Here is a 27,981-nt window from a genome sequence, read left to right as displayed (position 1 = left end):
GGAAAGGTAGTGAAGCAATACAGTAGTGACTAGTGAGTGTTAACCTGGTCAAATGTTTTAATGTTCAAACTTGAGAAAACAAGCTATTGATTTGTTTTCTATAGTAATAACACTGTGTTTACTTTTTTTCTTATATCGGACAGGTTCTTAAAAAGCAGGCAATAAAGTCTGCAGAGAAGACAAGAAGCCTATTGTGGATAAAGAATTTATCAATTACGTCAATTACTTACGTATGCTGCAACCAGGGTAAGGTTGTTCTACTAAAACAGTAGCAGCAAGAAAGTGGTAATATTACATTTTATTTACATGACGCACAGCTCAACACACACCATAAATCAAAATAACTTCAATGGAACTGCTCAGAAGAGATAGGCTACAATATAGTAATACACAAAACATCAGGTGGAACTTTAAGTTCTACAGTATCTCCAACGGTAAATAGACAGAGAACTTAGCAGATTGGTACGAAATTGGCATGTTAACGCGCAGTGACACAAATTGTGAAGCAACTTACACAACAAACTGACACAGAAAGTGCATGCGACTACTGCAACAACAATGAACTTTATACAAGGAAATTTCATCAGAAAATGATCAGTAACAGCCACACCAATCGCACCACGCCACACTATTTAGGTGCATAATAAGCTTATGAAAAAAATGATAACTGATTCTCATCACTTCATGGCACAACTAAAATCCCACCCTACTAGAATAATGTGGCCTAGCTTAAAGTGGAATGTTGACAAGACGAACAAAAGCCAACTCAGTGCCTTTGCAACCGACATTTTAAAAATCAACCAAGGCATACAACCTGCATTTCCTGCAATATCAAAAGCGTAAATGAAAAAATTCTTGACGAGAAAACGTAATCAAATCAATATCAAAAACGCTGTAAAACGATGAAAGCGTTTTTTACAAAGTAGAGCGAGAAGTTTGCACACAGCTACTACTGTACATTTATGTGTGCCATTAAAGATATGACGCGAAACGCGATCATTTGATAAAATACGTGTGATATTTTTTCAGCCATTTCACAACGCTCAATTCGAACTGACATTAGAAATAACATAAAAAAAATATTCCATTTATTGAAATTAATATGGGAGATTGTTTTAAAAGAATGCAGCTTTACAAAACATGGCTGATTTGAGAGATTTCCAAAAACAACATGAAATGCTTGAATATTTTCACTTAAAAGTAACAAAAAAAATGAAATCTGTAGATCAGGGGTGTCCGAACTCCTACCTGCGATACGTTTTTGTATGGCGCTCGCTTGTTGTTGCACAATGTTATTTTTGGCCCGCAGACACATAGAAATCACACCAATTGAATTTGCACTAAAAAAATCACTAAGATAGTATTTTCGTACCCAGGCAGCAAAATCCGTCATGTTTGTAATTTATAACTGTAATTTGTAATTATTTTGTAATTTGTAAATTTATTTTATAATAACTATACAACAATATCCTTAAACCTGCATATCGCTTTGTAGTATGAAAATGACATTAAATAAGACAATATTAATGATGATAATGGTCTTCAATAAAAACGCTAACGATGGGTCCTTAAATGGATAATGCGTCCAATCCTGACGGTAGAAGGATTAGATACCACAATATTACTATATAATACACTTTTCTTTGCGCAAAACAAGATTATTAGCGATTATTGGCACGCGGGCAGTTCCGCATTATCAAAGTTGGCTCGCCTGGGTAAAAGTTGGGACACCCCTGCTGTAGATGGTCTGACAAGGGGGAAGTAAAAATCAAAAACAAGTGTTTCTTTAAATAAAAAAAACTATCGCTGCTTCAAGCTTCTGATCAAGCTGTCCCAAAACCAGCTGTCTTCAAGCACGCGTGTGCGATCACAGGCGTTGATCCCGTTCAATATGCTCGTCCCTGTCATGCGTTGGTAAATGACGGGAATGATTTTTCGGCGCTTAGCAGCTGAAATGAAACAAGCGAACGCATGAGAGATGAGTCGATAGATATGTTTCACCACTAAAGCAGGGGTGAGGCTACTGAGCGAAACAGAGGATTTGAAATGCCTTGCAACAGCATACACCTTTGGTAAACCATACAATATTTTTAGAACGGTCATGAATGGGACCTAAGAGCAAACTCAAGACTTGGTAGGGCACAAAAAAGACAGCGTATTCTTGCCTGATGCACAGGGCATTAATTGTATGAAGCACAATTTAAGAAAATCTCCCGAGTTTAAATCAATTGCAAGTTAACAGCACAGCAGAAACTGTGTCGGGATCAATCAAAAGCTTTGAAGTTTATGGGAAAATGAGAACACTAAGACAATGAAAGTAACAAGAAGTGGATCTACTGACCTGGATCCAGAGAAACACCAATGTTGAGAGCCCATTGGCTGGCTGGCGTTTTCAGGAACGCGTCTGACAAAATCACGACCAACTTTGGACACCTTTAGCAAGAAAAGTTCTATGGTTGATTGGCACATTACAGTGGTGCTATGCGTTCAATGCACATTTAATACTAACATCAAAAAAGCAATATTCACTAAGGTAATTCACGTTTACTTGGGCCTTACAACCATTGAATAGGCCTACGGCTACGAGGTATTATTAAACATTTAAGAGGCCATACCAGTATACACTTACTTCAAAACCATTGCTTCGAGTTGACTTTGATATGTTTGAGAGCCTGGATGTCCATCCCGCTCTGGTAGAAACAGTCGAACTCCGGCCTCAACTTCGATCTTAGGTAGAAATTGAGTCTTAATGAAATCTTTATCGGCGACATCGTACAACACGAAAGCATCGTAGACCTGCTCCTGCTGCTGTGGTGGTGGTGCTGATTGTTGTTGTATCAAGGAATCACTGACTGTGTCACAGCTGACTACTGAAGAACAAAAAACAGTTGTTATGCTGTATGTTTTTATTCAATGTATAATTAGTTTTATTTTAAAGGCTTGATAAGGGATAAATGCAGAGCCAAAAACGTTTGCAACTTTGCTTTTCTTTTCAAATTGTTAACTATTGTGATGCTCAGTTAATGATATTAAAAATGTGCTATTCCATTCATATTGTACTCCATTCCAATGTATGCATGTCATCTGTGGGAAAATTATCATCAACGTGACATTAATCGCGTGCGTGTTGCCTTCAATAACGCATTTAGAATTATACACAATTTGCCTAAACACTATAGCGTACGTGAACATCAAGTCTTGTGCATTTGCAACATTATGACATTTAATGCATTACTTCGGAAATATGTTTTTTCTTTTGTTGGAAGATGCGAAGTATCGTCTAACTCTATTGTTGCCTCCCAGATGAGGTCCGATAGCCATCGTATATCAAGTTACCGTCTTCATTATATAATTCGATATGCTGTTACCTAGTCTTGATGGCTGCCATGTCATCTGATTGTTTTTAAATAATATCGTTCTGAATACTTTCAATTCTACTAACTTGTAACACTACCGTACCATTGCATGTAAACTTGTAACAGTAGATAGCCAATTTGGTGAGAGTTTAAACTGACGACATCCAAAGTGGCTCTCTGTGACCTTTGTGCATTTGCAGTTTGTGTATTATTTGGTTGTTTTGTTGTGGATATGAACAGCTTTGTCTGACGCAAATAAATAATAAATGGTTACAAAAATAACTTCTCTATTGCAACCAAATAGAATAAGTTTTGGTTGCACGAATGCACGTGACAAGCAAATCAGTCCTTTGGCGTTAATTCAATGTCTGAAAGCGCTGAATGAATTTAGAAAATGGCTGATTTGCTGACTGGCTTTGCACAACAAATCTCTAAAAGAACTTTATTAAATAGCAACAGCAACTACAGATCTAAAAAAGTCTTTTAAAATCATAAATGAGAGCCAATTGAGATTAACAAAATAAAAAAGTTAAATAATAGTTACTAAACTAAATGTGAGACAGTTAACAGAACTGCAAGTCTACAACAAGAATTTTCTAAGAAGGTATAGCTCAACTTTAAACCAGCTGGAATATTTTTACAGCATTGGCGAAACATTGATAAAACCTTGCATGTTAAAAGCAGACAGTCTTCTTGTGTTGGGCGAGGCGAACAGTAAGAAGCTTGCAATGATTTCTCTTTCTGATTCTACCATTAAAACACGCATCGATGAGCTCGCACAGGATATTGAGTGTCAAGTTATAGATAAGATACACGCATCACCTTGTTTCGCCATTCAATGTGATGAGGCAACTGATGTTGCCCAATTGTCTCAGTTGTTGGTCTCATGATCGCTTTGTTGGGTCTACTTCAATTGAAGAAGAAATGTTGTTTTGCAAACCCCTAGAAACGACTACCAAGGCAGAAGATGTATTTAAAGTTGTAGCAACATTTTTTGACAACAACGATATGAAATGGGAGAAACTTGTGGGTGTCTGCAGATGGTGCCCCGGCAATGATTGAATCGTGAAGTGGGTTTATTGCCAGGATAAAGCAAAAAAGTCCCAATGCGGTGGGATCTCACCGCGTGACTCACCGAGAGGCTCTTGCCTCTAGGACTCTTGCAATAATTATACGATCCGTCAACTTCGTCAAAACAAGTGCTATTAATACGAGATTGTTTACCAAGCTGTGTCAAAATATGGGCTCCAATCATGAAACTCCACTGTTTCATGCATCCGTTCGGTGGTTGTCAACAGCTAGAGTATATGAAATGAGAGACAAACTAAAGCTATTTTTGGAAGCTCATAGGGAAAAGGATCTACTTCTGTCATTCACATCAGAGAAGTTTCAGTTGGAGTTGGCCTACCGCGTGGACATTTTCGAAGCCCTTAATAATTTAAATCTTCTGCAGAGCAAGAATACTAATCGCATCAAAGACTATGATGCCATCCTTTCATAGCAAAACTGGGGCTGTGGCATCGTCGAGTTCAAAAAGGAAATGCAGCTTCATTTTCCAACAATGATGCTGTCCTCGAGAAAAACCAAAGTGAACTGAAGGGCGAGTTTAAGTTCGAAGTGGAGTGCCACATGCAACTTTTGAAAAAAGAATTTGAACGCTATTTTCCAGACTTGGGTGACAACGAACTTTCAGAATGGCAGATGACAAGGAACCCCTTTCTTCTTAATGAGGAAATTCTTGTGAATTCTTCTCGACAATTTATTGAGGAAAATTCTTCTCGACAATTTATTGAGGAATTATTGGAGCTAAAATGCAATTCTACTGAAACGGACGACTTTAAAGCAATGCCACTAACTGAGTTCTGGGCGAAATACGTGCATATTTACAAGAGTGTGGGTACTGTGACTATACGCACACTTCTTCCATTTTCATCCACTTTCTTGTGCGAAAATATTTTTTCTACTCTCGTGAACATAGACAAAATCTAGAAACAAACTTGACTGTGAAGCCGATCTGAGATGTGTATTATCTGCTACTAATCCTCGAATTAAATATTTAGTATCCAAAAAAACAGTTACATCCTTTGCATTAAGATTTGATTCTTTGCATTTAAGATTACATCCATTGCATTAAAAATTGATTTAACAGCAACATGTTCCAATGGGGCCTCGCCGATTCACCATCTTGTGCGTGTGGCTCAGATTCTCAGACTGCACACCACATTATCTACCATTGTCCTGCATATCGACCCCAGGATGGATATGTGGACCTCACAACGCTCGATGAACACACAATCCATTGGCTGCTGCGGCGCTGCGCCTGGATGTAACAACGTGATCTGTGGAGTGTGGTGGCCTCAAACGCAAGAAGAAGATTAATGCAACTTACCTGGAAATAAATTGCTGCTCTGCTTAATGTTTTTTGATTTTGGAACAAGGTGGGGCGCAAGTTTTGTTAAAATTGTAAAAGGAAGGTGTGTCTCAAAAAGTTTAAGAACCACTGTCCTAAACTGAGACAATATCAGTAAGAACTATTAAGCTGATTTGCTGCATATTGGCAGTTCAGTTATTTTACTTGGGGTGATAATGTCATCAACCATGATGTTACGTTCATTATCAGATACTGTACACTTCTTGATAGTGGTGATTGTTAGGTTGCTACATACGGTACCTTTTGAACTAGAAGGCCAGCTCAAATTTTTGACTGGCAAATATTAGCCTACATACCTGAAGAGATTGGATTGCTCTCCGACATAGATTCTTCTGAAATGAGGGAACTAGCAACAGCCGAGCTACTGGGAAGGGATGGTTTCTCAGACATTACACTGAACGAACTTGGGTCTACGCTTGTTGATATGAAAGGATGCTGAATTGGGCTGTGGCTATCGCTGGGCTGTAGTGCTAGCGTTGTGGTCTCGCCAAACCCGCTACTTGTTCTACCAATGACAGAAGGCATTGGTGTGTAAGAAGGGTTGCCATCAATCGAATTTGAAACACTCCACCGTGTTTTGGATTGGGACTTCAACTCTCGTTCTGAACAAATAAAAAATAGTGTATCAAGTAGTAATTAGTTTGAATGATTGACTTTTCTGGCTATGCATCTTACCAACAAATAATGCTTCGAGTATGAGCAAGCATATCAGTACTATGGTTGCTCATAGATACTATCAAATGTTTAGCTGTAGTAGAATTTGTTTTAACATTGAAGCTTTGTTTAGTTTCAGTCAATAAACGATCGGTTTATAAAAGTTGCAATACCGTATATAATAAAATATGCTAAAAAAATTTAACAGCAAATTTGTTACTAAAATGGAAAGTTGGAGACACTGCACTTACGAAACCATTTGTCCATGTCTGTTATGACATCTTCTCGTTCAAACTCCCTCAAAATCTCACATAAGTTGCCCACATTAAACTGGGGGTAGCGAATTGCAGTTTCATTCAAAAGAAAATCAGTTTTGTCCTGTCGTCTGTCCATATTTAGAATCTAATGCCCATAAGAAATACATTTTTTAAATGAGCTATTTGTTGATTTTATATGATATTTCAAATATATTTTACATCAAAACAACCTTTTTCACAAAATGATGCTGTAACTCAAAACAGTCAAAGAATTTTTGATGTCAACAAAACTTTTGAATGTAACGTAAAGGCAATTACATCGTTTGAACGTCGCCAGACATTGAAATTGCGTACAAAAGGGAATTTTTGCTGACCAGGTATAGGTTGTACGGTACCTGAGAAATATTTACAAAAGCCATTCGGTTTGTTCAAAGAACCCAATTAGCCTAACACTCAACAGTTCGTATTTACATTGATTCAATGTCTGAATATTGAATAATATTCAATTGTTGGATATACAGAAGGCGTCGTTGGATTTAAAAAAAATCGCCGAATAGGGGACTGCCGAAAAAGGCTGTCGCCGAATAGGAAACTCGCCGAATAGTAACAGACCCATATACTGGTACTTAATGAAATGAACGCTGATGTGTCTCAACCTCTGTTCTGGTTCCTCGATATTAAATTGAATGTGAAAACTTATACAATGATCCTTCAATTAGGATACAACCAAATGATTAAACATAATAAGTAAATAAATTTGGTCAGGTTCGGAAACTTGTATAATTTATTTATAAAGCTTTTGCCCCCGTAACAGTGGCTTTTTCAGTAGGCTATCTTATTTAATAAATTATACAAGTTTCTGAACCTGACTGATTTATTACACATATATATATATATACACTGGCGCCGACTTACGGGGTGGCCACGCCACCCCGTAACCGCTGTGGCGGGGTGGCAGCCACCCCGTTTAGGTTACATTACTTACTGCAAATAAATGTAATTTGAATGGACGTTTAAATCTTTTTTGATCATTGGTTTTCGCTTTAAGTCAACGTAAAGCAAGAGGTGAACCAATACAGCATTGCAAAGAAAATGATTGTTTTTGTCACAAGCATGATACTCGCGTAACAAGCAAGCTACGTGAAGATCACGCAACACGTGGCTACGAGTTTTTTCCTTGTTGTTGTTGTTGCGATCGTTTTATTTGTTACTTGGCATAAGTCATTGTTACATTTGTTAGGCTTACAATGGGATTTATTAATCAATAAAATACGATCTTTCCATTGTCTCCCTCAAAAATCTTTTTTGAAAATTTTTAACCTACTTGCGATCTATCATGACGCAACAGCGATTGAACCAAGTCCTAATTTTAAATGTTTATCAAGCTGAAGCTTCACGGTTACAACTTGACCAGTTGATTAACAGTTGGATTGACAGAGCTGCTGTTCGCAAAAATACTTTGCCAAATGTTAAGTGTCAGAGCAGCAACGTAACAATAAAATTCACGACATACCTCCTGTGCTTTGTTTTAAAGTTGCTTTGTAAATTATCGAGCTACAAATCAGGTGTGAAAAGACAATTGCATCTACGAAACACGCTTAGTAAAAATCAAACAAAAACATGCAGTTTGAAAGTTTTTAGGTTGCCATATTGTGCTATTCGCCATCCCGTGCAAAAATAAAAGTCGGCGCCTATGCATATATATATACATTGTTTATTAAATTCTTGACAATTGCTTTACCTCAAGATAAGAGAATCCAATTTCATCTGCCACTGACTTCCAATTAGGTGCATTGTACTTATCTACATCCAAGCGCAAACCAAGCTGTTTTCTGGTTTCAAAGCCAAGATTTTTAATCAGCAAGTGACTGTAATCTTTGTTACATGGTTGAAAACTAGTGGCATTGCTTGACATTCCAGGCTGGTTAGTGTTATTGAAAGTTTGTACTGAGTCAGTACCTCCATAGTATGAGGGTGGAGGGTGCAAGTTACTATCAGTCATTGTTGAAGAGTCTGGTTTCACATTGCTCAAGTCACCTTCACGTGAAAGATCTCGTTTTTCACCTGTTTCATATTTTCTAATTTCTTCTTGCTGATCCTTGGCTGCAATGCCTGAATTCAGTTCCCTTTGTTGTTCCAAAAATGAAAGATCACTGTCAGCTTCTATTTGTGCCATACGAGATTTACTAACGCTATCCATGATTTTTGTGTTTATAACAAACTCTCAGCCCTACTGATGGACTATAAAGCTTAAGGCAATCAAAAAAAAACATTGTTTAAATCGGACCTGTTGACAAATCTCATGCAGAGAATCTACCAAAATTCATATACCATGCAGCCAGCAAGGGTTAAAAAATGAGTTAAAAAGGGTTAAAAAAAGGTTAAAACAGGCTGTTAAGGATTCAGATAGTAATAACTTATTTGATTTAATTCGTTCTGCTTTGCTTTTTTGCTTGGCATTGAGCACTTTTTGTAGTGTTAATAGTTTTTATTGTTTTTATAATACATTATATATCATATATGTGTTAACAAATAAGGCTGTTGCAAGTTATAATGTACGATATTGTTAGAATGATCTATCAATCTAAAAGAAAATGTTATCTTTGCAAAACATGTATGACATTGTTACAAGGCATACAAATGAATATTAAACAAGACAAAATTTTCTGAGAACAAAACTGACCACCATGACAAAAAATTGTAATAAAATTAAATAAGCCAATAAATTTAGAAACATCATTGAGTTGAAGGTAAGAAATTTTACTGTGCGTAACTGACTGATTTTTCGCACAGAACTGCAGTTTTGACTTATTAATTGATTAGACGAATCTATATCCAGTCCACTAGACTCTATCTAACTGAGCTAGTCTTTGCACAGCAAGCTGTTTTTTAGCCTATTGGCCATTTCTTGCATGTATTGTCTGGTATCATATTGATACAAACAGCTGTTCTCTTCGATAACAGGACATAATCCGCTCATTAACAAAAGTGAGCAATGACTAACTGCCTTCCTGAAATGTTGTGAACATCTGTTTTTTGCAAAATGGGTGTCAAAATGTTCGTTTGTCAATGAAGTCTATTCTGTGTTATATTACCACATACTTTAAAGTGTGTTTCAGCATGAGTTTTTATTGACCTGTTTAATTTGAATACTGTGGGGATACCTTTGATTTTCACTGTTCTTAAACGAACAAGCCATAGTATGACATCCAGCAACAGTATTTTATTTTTTTCAGTTGATAAAACAGTTTCAAACAAAGTAAAATAAAATTTGAAACAAGGCAGCAGAAAAGGTTTTTATACTGATTTCACATCTGCAAAGGTTAAAACAACATAAAAGAGCAGATAAACTGCTATAATGTGATATCATTTTTTGTATCGTTTTTGTGTATCTTTTTACCTAGCCTTACTGATATTACATAACTGTTTACTTTTGCGTGTGTTTTACTGTTGATACCAACTGTTTACTTCAATATAGTTATTGTCTTTATTAGTTTGCTAACTGTACATATAATTGAAAGACAAATAAGCATTCTGCTTTGCAACATCTCATAATTATTAGTAGTGAATGGTTATCACATCAATGGCTGATATTCTGTTAGATACCGTGGTATTATTATTATGAATGACCAATGTGACAATTCATTCAATATTTTAAAATTCATCTAATTTTAGAAAGTCTGAATGAAGAAGACCATGCAGGGCATATGTTAATTTTATGTGAGCACTGAGCAAACATTGTAATTCAGTCTCTTAAAAATAACTTTTAATTCACTTTTTTAGCTAAACTTGTTTAATCTAAATTTAGTAAATCTAAAGCGCTCTAATTTAAGTAAGGTGATGATGTCCAATTGACAAAAGGTACCGTAATAAACGATTTTTTTTATACCTTTTCTAACTGTAAGTATGTTGAATATGACTATCAGCTACTCCTCAAATTTTGATGACAAGAATTAGGCACAAAAATGAAAAATTACGAAAGCTAAATGCAATAAAACTAAAGTCATATATTAAAAATGTGCAAATATTGTGCAGGTTCCGACTGTTTATTCTCACAACTCCTAATCAAGGTTATCACAATTCCACCAAAGAAACTAAAACAAAACAGTGCAAGTTGGCTATGAGCATTGAGCAATTACATTACAATTATGAGCATGCACTTGAGCAATTTGTTGGTAGTTGTTATTTGGCCGGCGCCAGTCTTTTAATTCAAAACACTATTTAAATGGCATTATTTGAATGGCAGTCGCTTTCGTTCAGACATGTGCAGATGGGGCCTGGCTCCCTCACCGGGATGCGAGTGTGGTGCCACAGACCAGACAGTAGACCATGTCGTCCATGACTGCCCAATCCATCAACCACCACATGGAACGCTTGGACTGAAGGCCCTGGATGATGAGACTCTTGAGTGGCTGATGACCTCATGCCCAAACATATAGTCTGGAAGAAGACAGCTCATACGACGAAGAAGAAGAATGGCATGATGTAACTTATTCTTTCTTTCACCTTCTCTTTCAAAGCAAAAGACGAGAGAAGAGCAAATGAAAAAACTTTTAAGTTCAACAATTTTTTTGAACTGAGTTAGTGGCGCGTGCGATATTTGTCTGGCTGGTATCCCCAAGGATGCGAGTTTGATACTACATAGTAGGCGAGAAGCGCTTTCCTTTAAAAACTAAATTGCCAGATAAAAAACACTGTCTAAAAGTAAACTGAACATTGATGAAACCATGAATTTTTTTAAACTAAGTTCTAACAAGAATACTCAATCGTTAGGCTACTGCATTTTTATGGTGAATTTTTAATTTGAGTAGCCAGGATGAAATGTCTTTTTTAAAGAAGCATAGTAAATTTTTACAACCATCAAACTAACTTGTTAAAAACAAATATATGTAATGCGTCGTTTGGCAAACACGGTCACATCCTCTTATGACGAATGGAAAATTACCAAGAGAAATTCTCAATATTCCAGCAAATTAAAAAAACTCTAACTTTATTACTCATATTTGAAAAGACATAAAAGATTGGGCTGTAGGCTACTCAAATTAAAAATTCACCACAAAAATGCAGTAGCCTAATGATTGAGTATCCGGGTTAGAACTTAGTTTAAAAAAAATGCTTCTGGAAACTATCGAACTCACATCCTTGGGAATACCAGGCAGACAAATATCGCATGAGCCACTGATTCAGTTGAAAAAAAACTGTTGAATTTAGAAGTTACATATACTAGGCACCTTTTTCATTTGTTCTTCTCTCGTCTTTTGCTTTGAAAGAGAGAAAAAATTTTACTGTGCGTAACTGATTGATTTTTTGGAGTTCAATTGCACAGAACTGCAGTTTTGACTTATTAATTGATTAAACGAATCTATATCCAGTCCACTAGACTCTATCTTACTAAGCTAGTCTTTGCACAGCAAGCTGTTTTTTAGCCTATTGGCCATTTCTTGCATGTATTGTCTGGTATCATATTGATACAAACAGCTGTTCTCTTCGATAACAGGACATAATCCGCTCATTAACAAAAGTGAGCAATGACTAACTGCCTTCCTGAAATGTTGTGAACATCTGTTTTTTGCAAAATGGGTGTCAAAATGTTCGTTTGTCAATGAAGTCTATTCTGTGTTAGATTACCACATACTTTAAAGTGTGTTTCAGCATGAGTTTTTATTGTTCTGTTTTACCTAAATTGATAGTGTCTGCTATCAAAAAACATGAATGCTTTGCCATATTAGGATTGAAAAACTCAACATTTAATTGCACTCATTTTCTTCTTACAGGTGATGATGAGTTAAGTGAATTCTACTGCATTATAAATAATTTTTTCACTCCAAGAAGTCAATCTTTTGGCAAACTTGTCAAGATTACTGAGTAGTTAGACAAGTAGCCAGTTTAATTTGAATACTGCGGACACTTTGATTTTCACTGTTCTTAAACCAAAAGCCATAGTATGACATCCAGCAACAGTATTCTATTTTTTTCAGTTGATAAAACAGTTTCAAACAAGGTAAAATAAAATTGGAAACAAGGCAACAGAAAAGGTTTTTATATTGATTTCACATCTGCAAAGGTTAAACTTGAAACAACATAAAAGAGCAGATAAATTTTAGCATTGAACTATTAATATTACTTTAATCTAATATTATATTATAACATCTTGTTTTGTATTGTTTTTATGTGTCTTTTACCAAGCCCCACTGATATTACATTGCTGTTTACTTTTGGGTATGTGTCACCGTTGATATCAACTGTTTACTTCTATACAGCTATTGTCTCGCAACTCCTAATCAAGGTTATCACCATTCCACCAAAGAAACTCCAACAAAACACAGCAAGTAGGCTATGATGCATGCATTTGAGCAATTTGTGCACTGCTTACATGCAGTCCAGTCACATTAGTGATCAACCATATTAATGTAACGCAAAGAGAAAAAACACAGAAAATTGGATACAAACTCAAACCTATGATTTGCCACTTGAGATTAAAATTATTTGACTAGTTTAAGATTCGAATCAATAATTCTGAATTGCCCATCCCTGGCCATTGCATAGTGTATATTGATCATCCACTATCTTACTGCAAACCAGGTAAACTACCCATTATGGTTACATTTAGCAATGGGCATTATTGAGACCTGCTCTTGCCTCCATTTAGCCAATTCATTCCACAATCATGTCAAATCATTTTATTTTTGGAAGTGGCTATTTTTCCACACTTCATCTCACGGTTACAATCAGGTGTTGCTAGAGTTAAGATTAAACTAAGGAACAGTTAAGATAAGTGTTAGAGTTTGGAATAAGGTTAGGGTTTTGATCTTCGCCTAGGACTTAACAAATTTCCAAAATACAAGTTTTTGTTTTCAACAGCTTTAAACTTTTCTCAAATTAGGGCAGAATTCCTTATCTATCTAACTTATTAACATTTTAAAATGTTTGCGGAAACTGCGATCAGCGACTTCTGCAAACTCTTAGGATCGTTACCGGAAATTTTAAAATGTTTGCGGAAAAACGGAAACTGCGATCAGCGATGTTCTATTTTTTTCTCTCGATCTTTTCAGTCTGTTTGTTTGCGGATACCGATACTCTGATACCCTAACCCTTTCAAAATGTTTGTGGAAACTGCGATCAGTGACTTTGTTTTTTTTTAATTTTTTCTTTCGATCTTTTCAAGGTAAAAACTGATGGTACGAATTGTCCATGGTACGAATTAGGTTGCACCCCTTCATGCTAGCAGTTAACAGTTGTTGTTTTTGCATAAGTGGGTCAGATGCATCAATTTTGTACCCTGTAGTCTCCAGAACGCATTTTTGCAGTTTTGGTATTTCTTGAGGTTTCAGTCTACTTTTTTAGGCTTTAAGTTACAGTTTAGATATGTGCCCCCCCTATGTAATGCTATTTTTCAATGGAAATTGTTAACTTCTGAGCAAAAATTTTGGATTTATCACAAAATTGCCCACTTTTTTTGGATTTTTTACGTTTTTAGTTCTGTAATTTCCTTGTGATTTTTCACAGGCAAATACTGCAGTGCTAAACTGACCTTTATTTAACACTGTGCAGCTTAAGCTACATTTTAATGTTGAAATGACACTGGCTTTACAATTTTGGCCTTGTATTTTTCTCAATTTTACGAATCTGCAATTTTGGCTCCACTATGTTGTAGTCTCCAGAACGACCCATGGTACTACTCTACCAATGCCTACTCTGTGCTCCTGTTTGGGTGTAAAATGATGCAAATTTATATATAAACAAACCCTCAAAACAAAAAAACAGATTTACTAAAAAAGTGTGATAATAGTTCACTCTTCTATGGAAGCTATTTAGCCTGGCTCCAAAATTGTGTAGTCTCCAGAACAAACTTTAACAAAAAATTTATGCTTCCCTGTTTAAAATGGCAAACATTCTTCCAGTATGTGATGGACTAGCATGCTCACTTGGCAGGATTTCATAGAGAAGACTCGCAATAAATAAAAGATTAGGAATTTATTTGTTATTGAATTTGTCTGTAGTCTCCAGAACACTGTAGTCTCCAGAACTTTTTTTTTTTTTGTAAAACCAGTAATAAGCACTCCTTTGTACAGTTATTTTTACATGTAATGTTACAATAAAAGGTGCTCATAAGAAATGATACCTGTTGAAGCATTCTGTAACATATTTTGATCTTAGAGAACATAGATACAGTTAAAGTTGTTAAATTTTAATTTAGCTGTGATTGTGAGGTGCTTTTTACGCATATTTGATTGGCAATGGCTCCATATGAAAAAAGTACTTTAAAAACAAGGAAATTTAGAGAGCGTCTTCGCAAAAACGTAAAAGAACATTCACAGTTTAAAGACAGAAATTCACAAAAGAAGCGATTGGCTTATGCAGAAAAAATGGAAAAAATGAAGGCATTGCCTCATGATCTTGCATAGCCTATCATAGAAACATGAAAAGAGAAAAAATAATAGCATACAGAGAGAAGAAGAAGATGCAGTAGTTAAAAAATACGACTATGAACACCTCTGATGTGAGTGCAAGTACTAGCAGTGGTCCAGCTCCACAACTGCACTCAACACCAAAGACTGACGAGCATCGAAGGCAGATAAAGAATGTGGCACAAAAAGTACGGCGCCATAAAGACAAGGAAACATCCCTTTTAAAAGTATGAGTAACCAATTTAAAGGAGAAAAACCAATCTTTAAAGAAAAGATTTCGAAAGGTAGTTAAAGCATTCATAACTGACAGTGATGATGAAATAGAAAATACCTCGTCCTTACCTACCTGTGCTAATTCACCAAATGTCAGTGCAAATTTAAGCAAAGTTTTGTGGGATACAATGAGCCCGAGTGGAAAACGCAAAGTTAAACGAAAGTTGCTGGTAAACAGTGAGCCAGGGGTAAAACAAAAATTAAGACCACCTTAGGAATCAATCTTTGCAACAAAATAAATGATTACAGTCGAATTTCACCCCTTCAAGAGGCTATAAAAATTTTTTTGGTCGTGACGATGTTACTTGTGTCACACCAGATGTTAAACGCCAAAGAAAAGGTTCTGGGAAAAATGTCGACAATGTAACAAAGTACAGATTTGGATTTTTGAAGGTACTTCATCAAAAATTTGAAGCGGAAACTGGCAATAATTGCGATCTATCTACATTTAGCCGTAATGTTCCAAAATATGTTATAAACCTAAACCACCAGATTGGGGTACATGCCTCTGCCAAAAGGGCTTAAACCCACTATTGAAATTTGAGGCAGTTCAAAATCAAATATCTATCATAAAATCAAATAGACTATCATACTGCATAGGTATCTGGAAAATTTAGCTGTCTTTTCCCAAAAATTGTTTGGTATTAAAACTTATCAGTAGCCAAAATTTAATTTGCAGTCTCCAGAACAAAAATATCTTCTTTTCTCATGGTACATACTTACCAAATACATTATAACTATTGCTAGCATATGATTTATTACTACCTTGAGGTCAAACAATATATGACTTTGGCTGAAGTATCAGAATATTTAGGTACATTATCGCACAACTGCAGTAAACCTGCTAGAAACTGATAAAATGGGTATACTCACACTGATATTTAATTTTCAGTATAAAAACATGATATTTTTTGGGGGCAGTCTTTTGATTTAGTTGGTAGAGAAGTATCTCAAGACTTTTAAATCAAAATTTTATGGCAACAAGCATTCTGAATTTTTTCTCCGTTCTGGAGACTACAGGTACAAAATTGATGCATCTGACCCAGGTGTTTTGTTTTTCTCATACTACGGTACCGTACTGTACTTTTGTAGGGCATGATTTTTTTTTATGTTTGAATAAAACAATGGGAATTCACTTGACTGTCACAAAAGTAAACAACTTTTTGTTTTCATTTTTACGGAACTTAAGCTTATCTTGTTTTCAACATAATGCCGATGCTTTACATTTATCGCATTAAAAACACGAGAAGCACTTGACTCGATGACTAATATAGTCTTTCACTGCTTCCTGTCTGTTGTTGAATATATTTTTACCGGTTAATATTTGTACCATAATCGTATTCTATTTTTCACAACAGACAAAATAAAAGGTTTCTCTCTCTAACTACAATAATTGATCTGGCTAACAAAGGTGGTACTGCTATTTTGCATTCATCAAATGCTGGTATTTGCACAACAATCTAACCTGTTTGTTTGTTTATCTTTATCCTGCATTGCGGGAAAGCGGACTTGAGCGCTATGCATCGGTGTACGCCTTCCGACGTACACCTGACCCACGCTGCAGCCGACGGCAATGTCTGTTTCGCTGCCATTTGGTCTTTCGCTGCCATCCTTGTTGTGCGAATTATTTGTGTTTATTGTCTTTTTGCTTTTTGTGTCTTTCTTTTTCGCCAACAAAACAAAAAATAAACTGAACTGTTTCCGGTTGTCTACTCTAATTATGACTTAAATTTAGTACCGTACTACCCATTACTCGAAATCGATCACTGGGTAGAGGCCATTATCGTAAAGTTTCTTGCCCAGAGAAACAACAGCAATTGCGTGTTAAAACGATATAACCTTGAAAGATTTAAGCTGTGCAGTGTGCATGGTCCTATCATAAGATAATGATTGAAATAACAGCAAAAATATGCACATCTAGTGCTAGCTTTTTAGCAAACCTAGCCTGATTTAATAAAGATTAAGACAAGTCTAGTGCACAGGTTGTTTACAAAATGACTAAACAACCTATGTCAAGGAGGAAGTTGTTTTGCGTCATTGATGATCAAAGGACAGCAGACCAATTCAACAACAGCTTTACGGTATTGAATCAAAAAAATGAAAAGTCAACACTGGAAAGTCCACTGCCAGCAAAAATTGTCTTTTACATTGATTACACGTCAGGACAAGTCATAATCATATTAATGTAAAACGAAAGTGTTTAACTGAGTAGGTTCAATTTGGGATTTTCCAACAAGCAAAGCATGTTGCCAGACGTGTTTATTTTAAAAAGTCAGTCATATTTTCGTCACTGAAAACAATGGTATAAAAACGGTTTCTCCAAACTCTAAATAGTAAATACTCACCCATTGTCAGGCATTGTTGCCTTTTATCGTGTGTAGGGTTTTGGCTAAACATTAAAACCTGACCATAGAATCGACAAGGTTGAAAGTAACGCCACCTTTTCCTTTTGTTGGTTTAGTTACTGTATTTTTTTTTCATAATATCATTACTTCTGCAATCTGACAAAGAAAAATAAATTGAACTGAATTGAATTGAAGCATGAGCTGTAAGGGAAAAAGGTGGCCTGGCCACTTTAACAAGTCGAAATTCTGCCACTGAAATTGATTAGAATGAAACCGCCAACCAATCATAAGCTACGCCGCAAGGGCGCGGGAAGTAGGGGTGCTCAAGAGGCTTCAGCCCCCCCTAGAGCTAATTCAGCCCCCCCTGGAATTTTCGATAATTGCTTCAGCCCCCTAGAAAATTCTGACAATTTAAAGTACATAGGCCTAACATATTTTCAGAAAATTATTCGAGCAACAATTGCTACGATGAATCGAGTTCCTATTACTTGTGATCGTGCTCATCATTTGCAATACAGATTACAAAGTCGTCAATCACAGGGAGCTAGCCTATACCTCGCAGTCGCGGTTCCAGCCACCCTCTTTACTGTCACGGCGTTCCATCGTTTATTGGACATCATTCTGTAATATTCACTTTACACTTACAGCATAGAACAGCAAGAGATCTGGTTGTTATAACGGAATGCGGGCCAAACTTAAAGCATTATGCCCTGGATCGTTATAGCCTACATTTACAGCAGTAATCATGCTCTCGATTTGATTTTGCAAGGCGTTGTAAAGGAAGTGAGGCTTATTGCCGATGCCTTAAACTCCAGCTTAAACTTCGTTTAAAGTTTTCCAGTTGTAATTCGTGAATCATCAAAACGTAATTCTTTATTCATGTCGCTTTTTGGTTCCGATGAAGTTTCTTGCAATTTGCTGGGTTTGTGCCCTACTCGTTGGAGCGTTCGTGCTTCTGCCCTCGCTCGTGTTGTTAAGTCAGTGGTTCTCAAACTTTTTACAGTCTAAGCGCACTTACAATACTACAAATAATTCTGGGCACACTTTATATAAAAATGCACTAAAATGTCATAATTAAGTCAAATAAATAAAACTCCAAAATAAAGAAATTATCTTTTTATTAATGGGAAACATGTGCTTGATGAGCCTGTGAGATTTTCTCAATGTTCGGTCTTATGTTTGAGAGGCAAACTCTCATTTCCTCATCGATGCATTGCAGAGTTCCTCTCTTTTTACACTTAATTGTGGCGAGGGTAGAAAAGCCAAGTTCACATAAATATGACGTTGAAAATTGCAATAAAACAGTCAGTGCTTTTTTAGATATCGCGACATGTTCTTTTCTGATAGAAATCCAAAAAGCTTCAAGAGACCACTCTTTGTATTTCATCATCAATCTACGATCTGTGGACACAGCTGCCAGTTCTTCTTCTTCTGTCAGTGTTAAACTATATTCAGAGGTACTTTCTAAAAAAGGATTTCTAATCCAGTCATATTGCGCAGTGTTAAGTGATGGAAAGTAAAAATTCATTTTTTCTTCTAAAGTTGATAAATGTTCAATTACAAGTGGAAGGATTTCAGTTTTGCAAGTATTAGTTGCCAATGGGAACATTTCTAAACTACCTTTAATCGCTGCACTTTTCCAAACGTGTAATTTTTTCTGAAACGCTTTTATCTTGTCAGTGGATGTAAGAACGTTTTGCCCTTTCCCTTGCATACTGGTGTTCAAAATATTGAGATGCTGAAATATATCTGCCAAATATTGTAATTTAGCAATCCAAAATTTACACTGCAAGAGGTCACAAAAATGTGACTGCTTCATTGCTTTAAAAAATACAAGAAGTTCTTGTCTTAACTCGTGTACACGAGTAAGCACTTTGCCTCTTGATAGCCACCTCACCTCGGTATGTAAAAGTAATCGTTTGTGTTGAGATTCCATATTGGTACAGATTTTTTCAAATAGCCGCGATTTTGCAGGTCTTACTTTTATAAAGTTTACCATCTTAACAACTTCATCTAAGACCTCTCTTAAATTCTCTCCTAAGGTTTTTGACATCAAGGCCTCTCTATGCAGAAAGCAGTGAGTTACAATAACATTCTCGTTTTTCTTCTTTAAAAAAGATACAAGTCCCTTGATACAACCTACCATAGAAGGTGCTCCATCTGTGCAAATGCCTACACACGATTTCCACGATAACTGCCACTTATCAAGGTAGTCATTCAGAATGTTAAAAACGTCCTCACCTTTCGTAGTCACACTTAATTCTTTGCAAAAAAGAAACTGGTTTGTTATTTCGTTTTCGTTAATAAAACGAACGAATGCTATGAGTTGTGCCTTGTTGGTACTGTCGGTAGTTTCATCAACTTGCAGAGCAAAATCTGAAGAGTGGAGTTTATTACCACTTACATTTTTCTCAATATCAGAAGACATTTCCAGAATACGCCTGCGAACAGTATCGTCTGACAGAGGAATCTTGCTTATTTTTAATGCTGCTTCGTTTCCTAACATCGTACTGACAATCTTTTTGCAAGCAGGCAAAATAATTGACTCACCTAAAGTATGAGCTTTCATATTTTGAGCAATCAGTTCAGAGACTTGGTAAGAAGCAATTTGAGCTTTATCAGAAACAGTCACTATACTCTTAAAGGAACTTGCTGTTTTTTGTTGTTGCTCAGACATTCTCTGAAAATAGCTTATGGGTTTATCTTGTAGATAAAAGTGTTTCTTTTTAAAATGTTTAGCAAGTTTACTAGGGACCATTGATTCATTGGCCATCTTCATTCCGCAAACTAAACATACAGGCAAAGGATTATCATGACTTCCGATCCAGGAAAACCCAAAACTTAGATAGCTATCATCATATTTACGAGTCGGTCGTGGTTTTGCTTTCTTACTAGTACATTTTTTTACGCTTAAATTTTGGTCACTTTCGGCGTCAACTTCATCAATGTCACGCTTTCTCTTTAGAAACTTATCCATATGTAAGAGTAAATTTTTCTAAAAAAAAAGATATTTACATCAACGAAATTTATTGTTAACTATAAAATCCGCATTACAGTTATTTACTACTATACTTCATTAATGACTACCTACAGTACACTACTATTAACACCTCTACCACCTTTTCTATGAACACTAACTCAGCACTAGCAATTTCTTTCTGCTTTACAATTACATTCTGAATCTACTCCAACAGCAAAAAACACACATAGACAATTGCTATTGTGAGCAACAATAGACAATTGCTATTGTGAGCAACAAATACAAGTTTTACGGAATGTCTGCGACCGTGCCTGAAATTATCGTAATAATGATGTTAAACGGAAGGAGCAGATAAGAAAATTGATCTAATATGGTAACTCTTCTTTTTGTTTTTCTTATTAGAATACTTTTTTAGGAATGCTGTTGGGCACACCTAGATAAACTCTGAGGCGCACCAGTGCGCCCGGGCACACCGTTTGAGAACCACTGTGTTAAGTGCTACCCTACCCTGTTGCAATGTCTGACCGACATGACAGAAGATAGTGCAATGGAAGGACTAGGAGACGCACGTGCAAAGATGTTCAGCTTGGTAAAATAAGCATGCACGATGCGGCTTTATTTTGCGATTACCTGCAGAGGTGAAGCTTTTCAGCCTGCAGAAGCCGTCGCTGGACAGCTCCAAAACAAGAAGATCTCCTCTTCTTCAGCTTTGGATCCATCACCATATCAAAATCTCAGAAAAGATGAATCCGTTTCCAAGCTTATGGAAACAGCAAACGTCTTTGCGTCTGGCAATAACCTAACGACGCCAAAGGATCCCCGAGTGAGCAAAACTCCAGTAAAATTTTGAAACACAGAGGAATCGGATGCTTTGTCGTCTGCGGAAGAAGGTGCGTGGAAACGGCAATAGGCTACTTCGAAGCCCTTGATTTGGTTCAAGCTGAGCTTGATTGAAGATTTGACCAGGCGGATCTGCTTACAGCAGCCAACAGAGAAAAGGCCCTTCTGAGCTATGCAAGCGGTGAGGAAAGATCTGATACTGAGATCAGCTTACCCGATGTCATCAGAAAAGATCGCCTAAAAACGGAACTTAGGCCTACCTTGCTCAGCGATGTTGTAAGTGAAAAACCGCAAACTCCGTTCAAAAGGTTGCTGAGATAGCCTACTATCGCAGCAAAACCCTCGAACACTAAATCTTTTCAAAGAAACGCAAAAATTCGTGGAGCTCTTCCTTTGCCTCCCGGTTTCAGCTTTATTATCAGAACGTTCTTTTTCTGCTCTAAGACGCCTGAAAACGTGGTTGAGAAGCTTAATGACACAATAAAGACTTACTCATCTTGCATTGATGTATGTCCACCAAAAAATTTTGAACACTGTCAATGTCAAAAAACTCATGACACAGTTCATACAGAGAAAAACCTGAGCGAAAAGCAATCTTCGGAATCACTTTCTAATTTGTTCGCTTTCTTTTTAATTTTCTGAACAGCTGCTTTGTTGTTGCCGCTCTTCGTTTCTTACAACTTATTACAATGTGTGTGTTTTGGCGTCGTTTTACACACAGAAGGGACCTATAAAAGTTACTACCAGTTTTGAACATACACTCTCATAAGGGGGGTCTGGGGGGCGAAGCCCCCCAGAAGCTCACAACACTACGGCAACTTCAGCCCCCCCTAGAGAAAAATAGTTCCCGCGCCACTGAGCTACGGTTTAAGTGACGTAAAAAACGGCAAAAAGAAGATCATAGAAAGCAAATTAAGTGATGGATTTTTTGTCAGCTGGTTGGCTTAGAGGTTAGGGTTCGGGCTAGAAAGTAGTCATTTCATTGACGCGTGTTCGATTCTCACCACTGCTATTGCTCTTTTTCTTCTGTAATTACCAAATAAAGTTCAAAACAAGCATTAACTCTCTGGATGAGTGCTAGAAGGGTCACATTGGACGGTAGCCTTTTATAACTCGTTCTGATTGGTTGGCGGTTGCATTGTAGTCAATTTCAGTGGCAGAATTTCGACTTGTTAAAGTGGCTACCACCTACCAGGGAAAAAAGGGTGGATTTCGAAAAGTTAATCACTTTGTTTTTGTTTGTTTGTTTTATCTTTATCCTGCATTGCGGGAAAGCGGACTTGAGCGCTATGCATCATCGGTGTACGCCTTCCGACGTACACCTGACCCACGCTGCAGCTGACGGCAATGACTGTTTCCGGTTGTCTACTCTACTTATGACTTAAATTTGGTACTACCCATTACTCGAAATCGATCACTTTATGTTGATAATTCTTCACTCTGAAAGGCCTTCATCAGACCAGACCATTGAAGAGTCAAAGCGCCCTGTAGCTGCCCAATACACAACATAAATGATTAACTTCCACCGAACGAGGTCGTGTGGCTTCTTGCGTCACAATGCTCTGGGCAGGAGTGGGAAAACTTCTGCACTAACGTTACTGTTTTCTGCTGTGCAAAGTTTCACTAGGCTTTTATCCTCAGGTTTATTTTTGCGTGTCATATGAGCGAAAGTGATGGAGAGCAAGTAGGCTACAGTAGGTTCATCATATTCATTCTCACTTATAACATTTTTCCTGGGCCTTTTGTTTCTTACTGTAATACCGAAACTTAGCCTACTCGTATAATTTAATTTTGTAACCAACCTTGCCTTATTAATATTACTCGGAGATGGGTCATGTAACGTTTTTGATCCACACTCTTCCTCCACAGGTACCTCGACTCCCCAGCCTGGCCCCAGCGACCTAAGCTGGTGGACTTACCCCTCCGGGTGCATCGTCACCCCTAAATCACGTCGCTCCCCGCCGCCGCGGGGTGTGGCACGCCGGTTTTCTAAAAGTCTTCGACCTGGCTATGATGTTTGTGCTCTCTCGCCGTGTCAATCCTTTGTACCCGTGCGCTGTTGATGCGAATAAAACAGTTGAACACTAGTGGTGCGATACTGACCAGATCAGCCTCCTGGGCGAAACACGGTGTCTATCGCTGTCAATTCTTACTACAAATCGGCTGCCGAGAAACATTTTCTTTGAATGTAAAACGTGGTTTGAAAACTTTTATATTTGGTGTTAAAATTTAAGCGAAATGTTGAGTTTTGATTCAATATTTGCAGAAAAGAAATGTAAAATATCAATCAAATGGCAAGTTTTTCTCAAATTATTTAACAACCTTTTTTATGTTTAAAAAAAACCTTATTGCTAGATAATTATATCTTGATTTGGGGCCAGAATATCCCATCGGTACCGGGGCCAAATTATCTTTTCAACGGCCCCGCTAACATGCATTTTTTTATAGTATGGTAACATGATTATGTTCATAAACCTTTTGTTGTTTAGTTTCAATCAGATAGGGGAAGATGAGGTAAGTTGTGCCAGTGGGTAAGTTGAGCCACCCCCTGTAACTCGAAAAAGAAAAATCGCATCAACTCTCTACTGCCACCTACCTGACCGTTTATCTTATATGGAGCTGTTCTGTAAAGATTATAGGTCTTTGTCTTGTAGAAAGACAGAAAATCTATTTTTAGTGATTTTGGGAAGTTTTTTGAACTTTTTGAAAAAAAAGATTTTTTGAGTTGTACAAAATGTCTGTGACATTCATCAGTATTGATATGTCTAACAGTAATCACTAATGTTAGCTTATTCAGAAACTATTAAAGTGAGGTTGCTAGCTCATATAAGACTGGAGAAATTCCCGTTTAACTTTTAATGGCGTCCTTGAGGTAAGTTGAGCCAGTGACATACAGGTAAGTTGAGCCGGTGGCTCAACTTACCTCACTTCAGCTTCCAGTGTTAAGTGATGATACATGTAGTCATTAAATAGATAACAAAGTGTATTTTACTCTTTAATAGTCTAAATATCTGGAAAAATAATTTGTTCATTGGTCTATTGAAATTTAAATTTATTTGTAGTGTAACCTGCAGCCTACTAGCAACATGCAAGGGAAAGCCCGACCCTGTGCATTACATTGGTAAAATCGAATACTTCAATAAAGATGGAGAAATTGAGGCCAACTTTTTAAGAAAAGTGCCTGGAAAGTCCGAGGAAAAGTTGTCCTTTGTCTTTAAAGCAGACGATGATGAGTGTGCTTTTCTTAAAGAGGATGTCGTTAAAGCTTCCTCACACGACCACTTGGAGAAACTTTCTGCCGTCAGCAGAAATTCCGGTTTCCATGCTCTCTTGATCAGTGGCATATGGAATAAGTTAAGATCTGACAGACAACGGAAATTGATTTATCAAATTCACATTTGGAGGTTTATTTAATCAGGATGGTGCTGTATTAATGTATCGTTTTATATTCTGTTCTGCAGCTCAGTTAACACGATCTACTAGTCTAGTACTACATTGATTCAACGTCTGTTGACGTTCAATCAACGAAAAAGTAGCAGATTTGTCGACTGGGAAGTGCGCAATTTCACAGTCGAACAGTCACAACAAAATAAATTTTTCCTTTCACATGTTGTTCTTTCTTCCTGGTAGCAGCTATGTATTAACTGCTACCCAACCTGTCTTCTTTCTAACTTTCGACTCAAGTTCCACATGTGTTGAGTGAAGATTAGCCTACATATTGTCAACAAGAAACTGGGTCAATTGTGAAGTGGAATAGTCACTGCACACTCTAATACGTCCGTCCGATAGATTTATCACATTGTAAAAGGCCGAACCACGTTTTCACCAAGCAGCGAAAACACGAGCTTGTGAATAGAGAAAAAATAATGAGATTGTTGCTCAAGCATGACAGTGCATCGCAATGATGGCGTCACCATTGCGTCACAGTCCATATTACAATTCTGGACCAATAGCTGGGCAATAATTTCGTGAACATATGTACTGCATAGCATTTTATATGTTGGCTACCATCGCTACAGCTTTTGTTATTGAACTTAAACGAGTGGCTCAACTTACCTCACACCCCGGCTCAACTTACCACGTGGGGTAGGTAAGTTGAGCCAAAATGACGTAATATTTAAAACATGCTTTTTTTCAATATTCTTATGAGTTATGAAAAAAATTTTTTTGTTAAATTAAGGCCAAAGCATCAACCATTATGCTGCCACTTTCACTTTTATTGTAAACCAAACGGTTTTCTTAGTAGAAGCGTTTAAGTAAAAAGTGGCTCAACTTACCTCATCCTCCCCTACTATTGAAGTCTCCCTCCAATCTTCAGTTGCTTGACCACTGCTCTTCCAGTCATGTTTCGATGCTGCTGCTGGTAGAGCAGCATACCAACCATCAGGGCCGGGTTTATCTGATGGAGGGCCCGGGGAACTTTTAGATCGGGGGGGGGGGGAGGCGTACAAAAAGTTATCTTAAAAGTCACGAACACCGCTAATGCCTTTACTCCAAGCTCAGTAACCACCTTGTGATTAAAATTAACCTTGAAAGAAAAAGAAGGCATTTTGCAGAAACTTCAAAGGCTGAGAGAAAATAATAATACAAAATCACATTTTTCTGGAGGCCCTTCAAAAGAGGAGCCCGGGGAAACTGCACCCTCTGCCCCCCCTAAACCCGGGCCTGCCAACCATAGACAACTTCAAAAGACTGTCCAGCTCTTGCTTCTTCTACAGCTGGAATATCACCACCGGCCGGTGTGGGCAAGACGATTTCAGCCCAATCTTGCTGAATAGGTTCGGATCTCGAGTGTGTTTGAATGCTGTTTTTTTTTTTTCGGCGGCAACCTGTTCATCCTTTTTCATTTCTTCAATATCTCTATAGCAATAGGCAAGGCTACAAATCACCAATGCATTCTATGACTGTGTTCGTGAGACAGTTCTTCTCAGTCGCATAATGCCTTTCGGGTTTGTTTGTGGTATCCAGGCTTACACCTGGTTGTTGAAGATTTAGATTAAGTGGACGCAAAGGCAATGAAGCCAATCTTCATGTCCACTTTCAGACATGCCTTTTAGTGTCAAAGACACAGCCGCATGCTCTAGAGCAGTGTCAAACTGACGCCTTTTCGATTGCCACTCTCACCACTCGGCTATGCAGCCGACAATGTGCCTTTTGGGTAACAACCATCATATGACCAATCGAGTTCTTTCTTGCTGTTGCACGGAATGGCGACATCAATGTAGCGGCATGAGAAGTCCTTATAAAAATGACACAAACATCTCAATAGACACGTGCAGTCAATACTATTTCCAAGTTTTTCTAAGATTGATTGTAGACCCTCAAATCAACACCATCCGCCGCCTCTTGTAAACATAGGCTTACTGTTTCACTTGAATGTTAACTGGTTGTCTCAAGGTCGGGGCTGTGGATTGTGGAATCGAAGTCGTGGAGCCGGAGTCGGAGGGATTTTGCCTTGTCCGGAGTCGGAGTCGTTAAAAAAGGCCTTACGTAAAAAGACATTGCTTTTTAGTAGCAGTTCGTTTGTTTCCAGATTGGCTTAGGCCTACATTACAAGATTTGTTAAATTTAATTGCAATGTGGTACGGTAGGTGAACTACTGTAGACTAGATAGATTAATTATTTTCAAACGAGCTACTGTCTACAATGCAACGGTACCGTGAGTTTCTTACTTTTAGACTTAGTTGATTGTCGGATTAACCGGATTTGTATTTTACAATGCTTAGGCTATAGGCTAGTCCGGATTTGGACTTGAGTTTTGAGTTGAAATCCGGAATTGGATTTGGTTTTTAGGCCTAAACGTCGTACATCTCTGTCAATCAGTTAATTATAAACCGAGGAATCGGAGTCGCGCATTTGTTTCTTGACTCGATCGACAGCCCTCGTGTGTGCTCTCACTCACAATATTTTGGTGCCATCATCTTCCTTCAAAGAAATACACCCAATGCTTGAGACATTTTGACAATTTCAGTCCAAGTTTTTTGTAGCCTAAGTCGCGTTGGGAGAAATCCGACGTTCACCAGCCTTGAGCGTGGAGTGTTTTTACCGGGACTGTGGAATCGGGCGAAAAATATAGGAATCCGACTCCTCGGTTTATAACTGGCCAACTCCTAATTCACTGTTGCCAGATTTTTTGATTTTTTCCTTTTCCATATTTTTTAAATTTAATTTCACTTAGGTTGTGAACAAAATTGAAACAGCGACTTTCACAAAGACTAACAAGAACAAGAGCTGCATAGCTGAGTGGTGAGAACCGTAAAACGGCAATCGAAAGGGCGCCGGTTCGACACCGCTCGAGCATGCGGCTGTGGCAGGACACTGAAAGACATGCCTGAAGGTGGACGCGATTCACACGAAGATTAGCTTCCTTGCCTTCCCGTCCACTTAATCTAAATCTTCAACCATCGGGTGTAAGCCTGGATACGACAAACAAAAAA

At 37.4% G+C, this 27,981-nt stretch overlaps 1 protein-coding gene across 2 annotated transcripts; it reads right to left on the bottom strand.

The window, feature by feature from the left end:
• Positions 1-279: 279 nt before the first annotated feature.
• On the bottom strand, positions 280-8,944 carry LOC145782300 (myeloid differentiation primary response protein MyD88-like). 2 transcript variants are annotated; one of them, XM_082594088.1, is made up of 6 exons: positions 8,440-8,944; positions 6,693-6,843; positions 6,084-6,389; positions 2,630-2,870; positions 2,342-2,433; positions 280-1,949 (listed from the first exon to the last, which is right to left on the bottom strand). In XM_082594088.1, the coding sequence occupies exons 1-6, from the start codon at positions 8,896-8,898 to the stop codon at positions 1,801-1,803; spliced, it is 1,398 nt and encodes a 465-aa protein (XP_082450214.1). In that variant the 5' UTR covers positions 8,899-8,944; the 3' UTR covers positions 280-1,800. The 2 variants fall into 2 exon arrangements, with proteins under 2 accessions (XP_082450214.1, XP_082450215.1); XM_082594089.1 differs by having other exon boundaries at positions 2,630-2,867.
• Positions 8,945-27,981: the final 19,037 nt, after the last annotated feature.

The sequence above is a fragment of the Aplidium turbinatum genome, chromosome 13 (genome assembly GCF_918807975.1).
Source record: "Aplidium turbinatum chromosome 13, kaAplTurb1.1, whole genome shotgun sequence".
Classification (NCBI taxonomy): Eukaryota; Metazoa; Chordata; class Ascidiacea; order Aplousobranchia; family Polyclinidae; genus Aplidium; species Aplidium turbinatum.
Note: the sequence above shows the minus strand (reverse complement) of the source record. Positions and strands in the feature narration are given on the sequence as shown.

Excerpts from the sequence above, each read along its gene's own strand:
- LOC145782300 (XM_082594088.1), bottom strand. The coding sequence starts at position 8,898 with ATGGATAGCGTTAGTAAATCTCGTATGGCACAAATAGAAGCTGACAGT. Across the intron at positions 6,390-6,692 it reads AGACATGGACAAATGGTTTC|AACGAGAGTTGAAGTCCCAA; the intron begins GTAAGTGCAGTG and ends TTATTTGTTCAG. Across the intron at positions 1,950-2,341 it reads TGGTGTTTCTCTGGATCCAG|CTGCTAAGCGCCGAAAAATC; the intron begins GTCAGTAGATCC and ends GTTTCATTTCAG.